We start from the raw sequence: 12,789 nt of genomic DNA on the forward strand, positions 1-12,789 counted from the left end.
TTAGGTATTGCTTTACTTCCTCTTAAAGATGCTTTTATGTTGAGTTCTCTGTTATGAATCAGCCAGTACTTGAATTTCACCCACATACAACACACATCAGCTCTGAATGCTTTGCTAGTTTAAAGTTTTTAAAGCGGCAGTCTGTAAGTTTGGGGGATTTGGAGGATTTGGAGACCTCTCTGGTGAGAATGTGTAATGACACAGATACAGTTAAGCATGTGGAAGAGTACTTTTAATGCAGACTAATGTATATAAATAACTAAGTGTGAAACCCTGTTCATTTAAAAGAGAAAATCGTAGGGACTGCAGCTTTAAAGTTAAGTCCCATCATCAGCTGTTCTGATTCTGTTTTTATTCTTTTATCTGCTTCCTCCTGTCCAGTAATTTGTAAAAGGAATGTAGTTGCAAATGCAAACAGTAAGCCTGACTTCTCTGATAGTTGTACTTAAAGTGGCAGTCTGTAAGATTTGGGGATTTGGAGACCTCTCTGGAGAGAATGTGTAATTACACTGAGCATGAGGAAGAGTACTGTTAATGCAGGTTAATGTAAATAAATCGCTGTTTGTGAAACTCTGTGTTTTTGGGTTCATTGTTTTGTTCATTTATAAAATACATCAAACAAATCTACCAGACCACTCAATTTATTTTTTTTTAGATTAAATATATTATTAGTGGTGGCAACTGATTAAAATATTTAATCAGATTAATTGGGGTTGTAAATCAAATTTGTATACGCTGTATTTTTCTATATTTTCTTTTTTATGGTCATCATTGTTACTGAAACCTTTTATAAATGTATTCAGTTTAAGCAGTCCTACAGCAAAAACAGTGAGGGATTAAGACAATTTGTCTCTCTGTCTTTGTGTCTATCTAAACATCCGTCTATAAATAAATACAGCAAAGGACAAGAAGGGGGGGGGGGCAGTTAAATTAGTACAAGGAGTTAAAGATAGTGAGAGATAGATCAAATACAGGAAGAGCTGAACTGAAGATGAGCTGCTTCATTCAGAAACAGGAAGAGTTTTAGTGTTCAGAGACTCAGAACAGAATGATGCGCTTTTACTCCCTCATCAGTTCTTTAATTCTCTCTGTGTTTCTGCTCTTCATCTCAGGTAAGATCAAAACTGCATCATTCCTCTTCCTCACTCACTGATTTAAACCATAGACTCTTATTAACCCTTTATTACACAGCGTTTCCTCATGATAGCTAACTCAGTTTCCACTCTTTAGTTTTTGTACAGCAGTGATATACTGTATTAATAACAGTTACTTTAATTAATTTTAAATAAACCAATAAAAGCTTGTATTTGTATTTTTATATTTGCCGTTTTTAAAGCTTTGCTCCTGGTGGAAGAAAGTTTAATGTATTAAGTATTTAATATATGGCTGTTATATTGTTTTATATTGTAAGGAATTGTATAAAAGACACAGTTGACAGCTACAGTACAAGTCAAAAGTTTAGACACCTCTTCTCATACAATGTGTTTTCTTTATTTTTATGATTTTTTAATATTGTACATTTAATATTAAAGACTACATTAAAGCTATACAGGAACACATACAGAATAAAAAAAGTGTTAAACAAACCAGAATATGCTTTAGAGATGTGGTAAGGTAGCCCAGGATGTACTCACCTTTTAATCCTGCTGCACTGAAGGTCAGAGGGGCAAAAGGGAGGCAAAGGCAACCGGGGCAGCTTCACCCTGTAGGACAGATCCACCTTCACAGAGGGAGAGGGTTCTAGGGTTTTGGGTAACCTGCAAAAAGAAAGAAAATTAGTTAATTCACGTGTAGAAAATGTAAAATCATTACCGGTTATGCCATTACCTGTGCATATATTAAATAGCAGTATTTCTGTAATTGTTTTTGTCTGGTTTATGGACAAACTCAAATTTAGGGCTCAAGTGCAGTGAAATGTAATGTAATAGTGGTTCTGCATTTCATTTTGGCACGTATTCTGCATGTTAGGCTGTTCTCACACTAGGCAATCTGTGCCGCGCACGATTACCCCCCAAAGCACGGCTTGACTGATTAGTGTGGTCGCTCTGAACCGTGCCTTGAAAACTGAACTGTGTTCTGGCTCAATTGAAGCAGTGGAAAATCAACCCGTCTCTGGAGCACGCTATGCCGCTATGTATGTAACTGTGACTGAGATAACCATGAGTTTTGGCGCATAGTTCTAAAGTTCTATAGTTAAAGCACTCCCGAGAGATGGTGCTTTTCATGGGGGGGGTGTTGAATTTGGCACAACACCAACTAGCCCACAGAGCAGTGCACTCGGGCACGGATTGTTTAAACGCAGTCTGAGTGCAGGCCAGCGGGGGAGTGGGGAGGGGGCAGACCCGTGCATTGTGTGGATTGCATTTACACTTTTCCACAGTACTGTTTGCTTTTTCATTTGATACTAATTCCTCTCCATTCTGCTCACGATCATTACCACCCACTGCACTGCAGTGTGCACTGGGAGTGATGATTAAAGCTTTCTGTCATGTTTGATATGATAATGCTCTTCAAATATGCAATTCCCATCTTTCTGACATCCACTACCAATATATATATATATATATATTTTTACTCAGTTATGAAGAAGGTCTGGATTTGGAGTAAAGCTGTTTTATAATTTTGCTTCTTTTCTGCAGGTTCTGAGAGTGTGAGGACACTGAAGCATTTAACTGTAAGAAGAGGAGAATCTCTCAGTGTTCCTTGTTTATATGAGGAGAAATATAAATTAAACCCTAAATACTGGTGTAAGGGGGAACACTGGATCTCATGTGTTATAGTAGCCAAAACCAACACAAGTAATACAGGAATATCAGTCACTGATCATCCATCCCAGAATATGTTTACTGTGGATCTGAACAATCTCCAAGACTCTGACTCTGGATTGTACTGGTGTGCTGTGGATATCGGTCATTGGACTCCAGATGTCGGGGATAATGTGAATCTGACGGTCAGTTCAGGTAAGTCAGAGTCTCTCTGTGTGAATCAGAACATCTTCACTGTAGTTTAAGGCTTGTAAGACGTGTTTCTCTTATGATGGAGATGATTTGTTAAGTTTCCACCACTCATTCTCTGCTCCTTCATTCAGATCCTGCTGTGTGGGTGGAGAACAGCACTGTGATTGGTCAGGAAGAGGGCGGAGTCAGTGTCCAGGGTTTTTACAGCTCTGAATATAAGAAAAAAGTGAAACAGTGGTGCAGAGTTAAAACCTGGAGCTGCTGGAGTGTGGGGATAACTAATACATCTCAGAGTTCAGCAGTGATCATCACTGATTATTCACAAGGATCCTCCAGAGTGGAGATGATTGGTCTGCAGAAGAGTGATGCTGGCTGGTACTGGTTCAGTGCAGGAGGTGTGGGAGTTACTGTTCACCTCACCGTCACTGAAAGACCTACAAGTAAGATGATATTAATATCAGTAATCAGAAATATCTGCTGATCATCATCATGCTGTAATGTTCTTCCACTAACATCAACTGCTTTCTCCTGTTCAACAACAACAACAGCAGCTGTGACTACACTTCCTACCACTCAGAAAACCACCACCAGTGAGTACAACTCAGATACACCTCAGATACACCTTAGATATGCCTCAGATACACCTTAGGTACACTTTAGATATACCTCAGATACACCTCAAATACAACTTAGATACACCTCAAATACACCTCAAATACAGCTCAGATACTCCTCAGATTAACCTCATATATAGCTCAGATACACTTCAGATACACATCAGATACACCTCAGATTAACCTCATATATAGCTCAGATACACTTCAGATACACCTTAGATACACCTCAGATACACCTTAGATACACCTAAGATACACATCAGATACACCTCAGATACACATCAGATACAGCCCAGATACACCTCAGATACACCTTAGATACAACTCAGATATACCTCAGATACACCTTAGGTACACCTCAGATACTGCCCAGATACACCTCAGATACACCTCAGATACACCTCAGATACAGCTCAGATACAGCTCAGATACAGCTCAGATACAGCTCAGATACACTTCAGATACACCTCAGATACACCTTAGATACAGATCAGATACAGATCAGATACACCTCAGATACAGATCAGATACAGATCAGATACACTTCAGATACACCTCAGATACACTTCAGATACACCTCAAATACACCTCAGATACACCTTAGATACACCTTAGATACAGCTCAGATATACCTCAGATATACCTCAGATACACCTTAGATACGACTCAGATACACCTCAGATACACTTTAGATACAACTCAGATACACCTCTGGTACACCTCAGATACACTTCAGATACACCTTAGATGCACCTCAGATACACCTCAGATACACCTTAGATACACCTCAGATACACCTTAGATACACCTCAGATACACCTCAGATACAGCTCAGATACACCTCAGATACACTTCAGATACAGCTCAGATACACCTCAGATACACCTCAGATACATCTCAGATACACCTTAGGTACAGATCAGATACACTTCAGATACACCTCAGATACACTTCAGATACACCTCAGATACAGCTTAGATACACCTCAGATACACCTCAGATACACCTTAGATACAGATCAGATACAGATCAGATACACCTCAGATATACCTCAGATACAGATCAGATACACCTCAGATACAGCTTAGATACACCTCAGATACACCTCAGATACACCTTAGATACAGATCAGATACAGATCAGATACACCTCAGATACACCTCAGATACAGATCAGATACAGATCAGATACAGATCAGATACACCTCAGATACAGATCAGATACAGCTTAGATACACTTCAGATACACCTCAGATACACCTTAGATACAGATCAGATACAGATCAGATACACCTCAGATACAGATCAGATACACCTCAGATACACCTCAGATACAGATCAGATACACCTCAGATACAGCTTAGATACACTTCAGATACACCTCAGATACACTTCAGATACACCTCAGATACACCTTAGATACAGATCAGATACAGATCAGATACACCTCAGATACACCTCAGATACAGATCAGATACAGATCAGATACACTTCAGATACACTTCAGATACACCTCAGATACACCTCAGATACACCTTAGATACAGCTCAGATATACCTCAGATACACCTCAGATACACCTTAGATACAACTCAGATACACCTCAGATACACTTTAGATACAACTCAGATACACCTCTGATACACCTCAGATACACTTCAGATACACCTTAGATGCACCTCAGATACACCTCAGATACACCTTAGATACACCTCAGATACACCTTAGATACACCTCAGATACACCTCAGATACACTTCAGATACAGTTCAGATACACCTCAGATACACCTTAGGTACAGATCAGATACACTTCAGATACACCTCATATACACTTCAGATACACTTCAGATACACCTTAGATACAGATCAGATACACCTCAGATACAGATCAGATACAGATCAGATTCACTTCAGATACACCTCAGATACACTTCAGATACACCTCAAATACACCTCAGATACACCTCAGATACACCTAAGATACACCTTAGATACAACTCAGATACACCTCAGATACACTTTAGATACACTTTAGATACAACTCAGATACACCTCTGATACACCTCAGATACACTTCAGATACACCTTAGATGCACCTCAGATACACCTCAGATACACCTTAGATACACCTCAGATACACCTTAGATACACCTCAGATACACCTCAGATACAGCTCAGATACACCTCAGATACACTTCAGATACAGCTCAGATACACCTCAGATACAGTTCAGATACACCTCAGATACACCTTAGGTACAGATCAGATACACTTCAGATACACCTCAGATACCCTTCAGATACACATCAGATACATCTCAGATATACCTCAGATACAGCTCAGATACACCTGAGATACACCTCAGATACACTTCAGATACACCTCAAATACACCTCAAATACACCAGCGGAATCAAGGAGAAAGTCCCGCCTTCAGAAGAATCAGCCAATCAACTTGCTGGTTTTGTGGCGCGAGGGGGAGGGTCAGTGTGGGAATTGTCAGTTGTTAGAATTTGTTGAAATCTCAAGTATTGTGGTGTAATTTATTATTTAGAAGGGGTAGAAGAGATGGTTGAGCTGGAGAGAGAGAGGAACTGATCAGGATGGGACTGAGCAAAGAAAGAAGCATAAATTCAAGATTAATTGTGTAGAATCCGTGTATCATTCGTTCATTTGATATTCAATTGAGAATCAAAATCGGAAAATTAAAAAACCAATTCGTTTTTTCGTTTTTCGTTTTTGAATATAATACCAAAAAACGAATAACGGCTTGTATTTTGTATTTTTATTTGGTTATCCAAACAAAAATTGGAAATTTAAAAAACGGACCAGGAGCCGAATTTGATTTTGATTTTGAACTTGACCCATTTGTGTGCCCCGGAAGTTACTGATTTGTTTATTCTTGGTGGGTTTCTGTTGCGCGGGAGTTCACTGCAGTGTTATCTACACAGTCTGTATTGCTGTAGGCAGCATGGCCGGACTGGAACCACATTCTGGCCTAATTAAAGATCTTTTTGAAGGTGGTAAGACGCATGAAGAGATTTCGTGCACGTTGCAGATCCTGCCGATTTTTTCTGTTGTCATATCGTCTTCTTTCACTGCAACGCGTTTAGTTCCTCTGAACAAGATAAAACTCTCCATCCTCAACTCCATCCAAAGCCTACAGCAATACAGACTGTGTAGATAACACTGCAGTGAACTCCCGCGCAACAGAAACCCACCAAGAATAAACAAATCAGTAACTTCCGGGGCACACAAATGGGTCAAGTTCAAAATCAAAATCAAATTCGGCTCCTGGTCCGTTTTTTAAATTTCCAATTTTTGTTTGGATAACCAAATAAAAATACAAAATACAAGCCGTTATTCGTTTTTTGGTATTATATTCAAAAACGAAAAACGAAAAAACGAATTGGTTTTTTAATTTTCCGATTTTGATTCTCAATTGAATATCAAATGAACGAATGATACACGGATTGTGTAGGCCCTTTAGATCTAATATTTATTAGTATATTTTGTATTATTTGTTTCAGTGTGTTATAAAAGGCAAAATAACAATTTAGAAACAAGTGAATTGTTTACATTATTACATTGCTACATGGAATCCATTTTTGACATACTGTTTTATTTTTATGATTTAAAAAAAAACAAATAATCTTGTTGGTATAAATACAGAGTGAACACTGAAACTGTAATAATACTGTAATAACTCTTATTTTCTCAATTTTTTGGGGAACAGATGAGGAGACTACGACTTGTGGATCTGGGAAACCCATGTGAGTATAAAACCACATTAAATAGAGAAGAAGATTTCAGTATTGGTCAGTATTTACTCTGCAGTCAGAGAGCACTGGGGCTGGTTACACCTACAGATCTTTAGTAAGAGGATCTTAACCTACAGCAGCTCTTAACTTAACTAAGATCATTCTCAGAGAGGAGTACATGATGTTAGACAGGTGGTTTTAATGTTACGGCTGATTGGTGGATGTCGGTGTTTCTCATAACCTTCATGTTTAACTGCAGTTTGAAGAGATTTGAACAGAAATCAGTATCAGTATGATCAATAACGTCTACAGGAGGTTCAGTACAGTGATTCACACCTGATGTTCAGCTTGTCTTTATACAATCTGTGATTTTATTTTTGATTTGTTTTGTGTTTTAGGGAATCAGTGGAGTTCTGTATCGCTCAGAACTAAACCCACCAACTCTGAGAAACCCAGGAAGAGGCAAGAACTCATGAAATTTAACCGCTTTGAGATTAAGGGGCTTAAAATAAGTAGAGTAGAGGAGGAGCTGCAGCAACAGTTTATGCTTAGAATGCATTTCTTTAACTTTCTTTTACGTTTGATTACTTTATTTTTAATTGCTTTATTTGCAAAATTCAGTAAAAGCACATTTTATTGTTGTTAAAAAGTGGTGGATATGATTAGTTATTGCTTTACTTTGTCTTAATGAAGCTTGTATGTTGAGTTCTCTGTTTTTAATCAGTCAATATTTTCACATACATACAACATACATCAGCTCTGACTGCTCTGCTAGTTTAAAGTCGGCAGTCTGTAAGTTTGTTTGGGGGATTTGGAGACCTCTCTGGGGAGAATGTGTAATTACACAGATAAAGTTACGCATGTGGAAGAGTACTTTTAATGCAGGCTAATGTACATAAATAACTAAGTGTGAAAAAGAAAATCTTTTATTCTGTATCTTGTCATTGTATTCTCTCTATGTGATTTGTTTTGCAGTTATGTGCTATTAAAATCTATTAAGAAGTCTCTGTTTTATCCGTCCATTCTATTATCTGCTTCTTTCTGATCAAAAGGTCATGGTGGGTTCAGTGTCTAAGCCGGAATCATAAGGTACAAGGCAGTAATACTAAATGGAGAGGGCTCCAGTGTGATCTGAAGAAGTCATGGTTCTCGCCATCAGCAGCCAGAGTCTGAGAGAGCTCAATAGGCCAGTTCTAGAGTGATGTTAGTCAGCACAGGCATCTGTTAAGTGAAGTATCAGAGCTGGGGAAAAAGGCTTTAGTATTGATAGTGAAGTCCTAATGGGTGGGTTCCAAATTGGGGAGGAAAAAAATTGACAAAATTAGAAATTAATTATATTTTAAAAAGATGAGGTGTGTCCTCAGAGTTGATTTGGAATGCAGCATGTAAGATTTAATGTTAATGACACTGAATGTTATTTTGTAAAATTTCCATTTGTCCATTTATTATTAAATGTAAAGGACAGGTCAAAATAATTTAAAACGTATTACTTTATGAAAAAATACAAAAATGGAATATTCTGATAGAAAAAAAACATGTTTATTTTGAGCTCATACAATTGTTTTTTTTTTTTGTAATTTACAGTTAACTATTTAAAATAAAGCAGTAATAATTAAACTTAATAGACTGGTGTGACGCTGGGATGAGACGGGAGGCGGATTTAAATGCGGGTAAGAACAAGACTTTAATGAATAATAAACAAACAAATAAACAAACAGGGGAATAACAAATAAATATATATACATAAACAAACAGGGAAAACAAACAAAGAGCTAAACTAAACAGATAAGTACAAACAAGGCTAGGGATATATATACAAAGGATAAATACGAAAATATATACAAAATAAACAAAGAAATGAACAGGAAATAAACGTGACTAGAAATAACGTGAATGACAATAAACAAGCGAGTAAATATGAAACGTAGAGAAAGCAATAACGTGACGTGACAAAACAACAGGGGAAGGTGCAAAGACCGACAGCAAACGTAGACTAACAGGTACTGTTTATACTAAACATGAAACAATGAACACCTGGGGAGACAGGTAACGAGGGGCGGAGCTACAAATTAGACACACGTGATGGAAAATTACTAGAGAAACACACTAGGAAACGGGGAAAACACAGGAAAACATATCGAGGGCGTATCAACTGGTCTCAAATCCTTATGCATCATCATATCTTTTTCTTTGATCTGATCAGTTGGTCTGCAGAATTGCATTTGCATACACCTGTAATCAAAACAGAAAAGCATTTAGAAGATGAATAAAAAAAAGCATGGATGTATTTTTTAAATATATATCAGTTCCAAGTCTTCCTGATCATACAGAAGATTTGTAATTCTACAATAATTACAGACTGCAGTTCTGTATCTGTTTCTCTGCCTATTTTATTATTATTATCCTCCTTTCACACTGTTCTTCAACACTACGGACGCCAGAGGAGAGAAAAACACCACAGAGCAGCTACTACTATTTGGCTAACACTCATTAGCATGGTGGTGGTGTATGAGGTGTTAGTGTGGGTTGTGCTGGTGTAAGTGGATAAGAGTATTAAAGAACTACAGTCTGTAATTATTATAGAACTACAAATCTCCTATATGGTAAGTGGAGCTGATAAGATGGACATTGAATGTGTTAATAAGGAGGTGGTCATAATGTTCTGACTTGAGTCAGCGACTCTCTCACCTCCTGCTCGTGAATCACAGAGCTGTAGATCACCCCATCATCTCCCACTGCTGGAGAGAACTGGAATTACAACAGACATTTATTGATTATTACCCAGTGTTATAATCTCTTTATGCATCAGCATATATACATGGGCCATTTGCTTGTTGTAACTCTTCCAAATTAAACTTTAAATGTTTATATTTTTTAATAATACATGCATTTAAGTATTCAAAACATGTACTGGTCAAACTCAGGCAGCTTTACTTCATTTTTTACAAGATTTTTAATCTATCCAGAGATGATTACACAACTCACGTGATATTTAAAAAGCATGTTTTAAAAAAAAAAAGCCCACTACAAAGTCCACTAAATCCTTTGATTTTCTCTCAAGAAAGTCTTTATGTTAAAGAAATGGTTGACTGCATGTTCAAATAATAGATATTTATGACAAAAGAAATCACTCCTGTTACCCGTCACTCATTCCTGTTACTGGAACTCACTCCTGTTACTGGAACTCATTCCTGTTCTTTTTTATGTTTTTAGTAACAGGAATGAAAGTAACAGGGATGAGCAAAAACATGAAAAATTGCTAAATGGCAGCTAAAATGTGTATTTTAACTTAATATTATGGATTTATTATAAAATATATATATATATATATATATATATATATATATATATATATATATATATATATGTTAAAAGCATAAATACATCTCTGAAGGATTTAATTAAATAAATATGTAATGTTAAAGTTAGAGAGTTATAGTTAGAGAGTGGGGACAGGTACTAAGTACTTTTTATTCATGTTTTTAATGACATATCTTACTTTTGCAATCAGGTTAACGTACAAGACACTATGTTTAATAATAACATTACATAACATATACAGGTGTGGGCCTTCGTTCCCAAGCCATCAGCTTAGGTAACACTGCATGATCAGTACTGGCATGATAAGTACTGGTGTCCCATGACTTTTGGCATATCAGTGTATATATTAAATTTGAGAAAAGATTGATATTTTTTAATAAACATTTTAATTTTTAATGGACACACACACACACACAATGTATGTAGTTTCTCATGTTATATAATATACTGCCCTCTGCTGAATAAAGCTAGAAATGCACCATATTTAAAAATAAAGCACTGGTCTGATCACATGACCAGATGTAGAGAGATGATATTGGATTTCAATTTCATACTTACAGTTTTACTTTTGGGAGCTTTCCTCACAGAGCTGTAGGTCACATCGCTTTCACGATCCACTGCAGCTGAAGACTGTTGAGATAATTAATTCATAATTTATTAAAATCATTAAAATCAATTTTTTTACAGGATTAATACCAAAACTCACAAAATGATATCTCTAAACTGGTTACATGTAGGTAAACATCCCACAGTGCAGTTAAGCTCTATCACCACCCAGACCAGTGGTCTTCATGCCTCCTCCTGAAGACCTACCTTACTGCAGGTTTCAACTCCAAACCAGACAACCAGTCTTATAGAGACTCCCTAAGGGGTTTTGGCTAGTAAAAACATTTTGCAAGGGAATGCATTATTTTGCAAGGAAAACAAGGTTTTGTGAGATAATTAAAACTACTTTTGCAAGCAATTCCAAACCTTTTCTAAGCAAAAAAGCAAAAAAGGCATGTGAATTAAATGCAATTAAATTAAAGTAAGAACACTGCATTCCCTCTTAAAAGTTAAGCATTTCCTTGCAAAATAGTGTTCCTTTGCAAAAAAATGCATTCCCTCACAAAAACTGCATTTCCTTGCAAAGTTTAGCATTCCTGTAAGTTTTGCAATTGCGTGAAAAAAAATGCATTCTCTCATAAATAATTAGATAACCTCGCATAAAATTGGGTCCCATTGCAAACAATTGAATTTCCTTTCAAAATTTAGCATTCCCTCTCAAACAATTGCGTTCTCTCACATATGTTTTTCAATCCCCTGACTAAATTTGCATTTTATCACAATTAATTGCATTCCCTATTCCATAACTTTTGGATAACCTCACAAAAATTAGTAGTCCCTTTGCAAACAGTGTCATTTCCTCACACAAAAATGTCATTCTCTTGTAAAGTGTGAAAATTCCTTTAATCTTTTTTATTGAAAGGTCTTAAAAAAAAAAAATAGGTCAGAAGCGTGCTTTGACCAAAAAACTACATTTCCCACAATACATTTTGATTGTGTTACCTGTGAAGTTACAGCTTACCGCCACTACACGGCAGTGTAGTCATTGATGTGGATTGATGTGTAATCAAAGCTTATCATTAGTGTGACGCAAGGCTGTTGCAGTAAAATAAATTGTAAAATGCTACATCTGTCACACATGTTCTTAGCAGCTCACAATTTTTGATTTTTTACAAATTAAGCTTCTTATTAATATGTCAAACGTTTTGATCGAAGTTAATATTACAACAATTTATATTATATAATATATTTTTTATTCACTTTAATAGTTTGGTCCTTGATTGATGGTGTTTGTGGATTTCATGACATGACAAATCAAAAGGATTTATGTTAGATCAACAATCAAAAATATATATTTTTTTCATGCAACTGTAATATTTTAATTTAATTGAAGTAATACATTGAGTTATTAATTTTATATTACATTTGGCTACATTTATAAGTTATGGATTACGTTGGATTGAAAGCCTGTAACACTGTTTAGATCAGAGTTTACTCACAGTTTTCTTTTTGCGAGATCTTCGTACAGAGCTGTAGGTCACTTCATTTTCAGAAGCTGCTGCAGATGATGAAGGCTGTGGACATAAATA

At 36.5% G+C, this 12,789-nt stretch overlaps 2 protein-coding genes across 11 annotated transcripts in view; one reads left to right on the top strand and one right to left on the bottom strand.

Annotated features, from left to right (window-relative positions):
- Window positions 1-988: 988 nt before the first annotated feature.
- The window catches only part of LOC125801060 (polymeric immunoglobulin receptor-like), a 96,127-nt gene continuing 84,326 nt past the window's right edge, over window positions 989-12,789 (top strand). The window contains exon 1 of the mRNA XM_049476610.1: window positions 989-1,112. Within this exon, the coding sequence (XP_049332567.1) occupies window positions 1,049-1,112 (64 nt within the window). The 5' untranslated portion in view covers window positions 989-1,048. The remainder of the gene's footprint in view (window positions 1,113-12,789) is intronic.
- LOC111194609 (CMRF35-like molecule 1) overlaps window positions 8,979-12,789 on the bottom strand; it is a 70,962-nt gene continuing 67,151 nt past the window's right edge. For all 10 annotated transcript variants that reach the window (XM_049476600.1, XM_049476598.1, XM_049476599.1 and 7 more), the window contains 4 exons: window positions 12,700-12,774; window positions 11,213-11,284; window positions 10,022-10,081; window positions 8,979-9,565 (listed from right to left, as the gene is read on the bottom strand). In XM_049476600.1, the coding sequence (XP_049332557.1) occupies window positions 9,533-9,565; window positions 10,022-10,081; window positions 11,213-11,284; window positions 12,700-12,774 (240 nt within the window). In that variant the 3' untranslated portion in view covers window positions 8,979-9,532. The remainder of the gene's footprint in view (window positions 9,566-10,021; window positions 10,082-11,212; window positions 11,285-12,699; window positions 12,775-12,789) is intronic.

This window comes from Astyanax mexicanus, chromosome 4 (assembly GCF_023375975.1).
Source record: "Astyanax mexicanus isolate ESR-SI-001 chromosome 4, AstMex3_surface, whole genome shotgun sequence".
NCBI lineage: Eukaryota > Metazoa > Chordata > Actinopteri > Characiformes > Acestrorhamphidae > Astyanax > Astyanax mexicanus.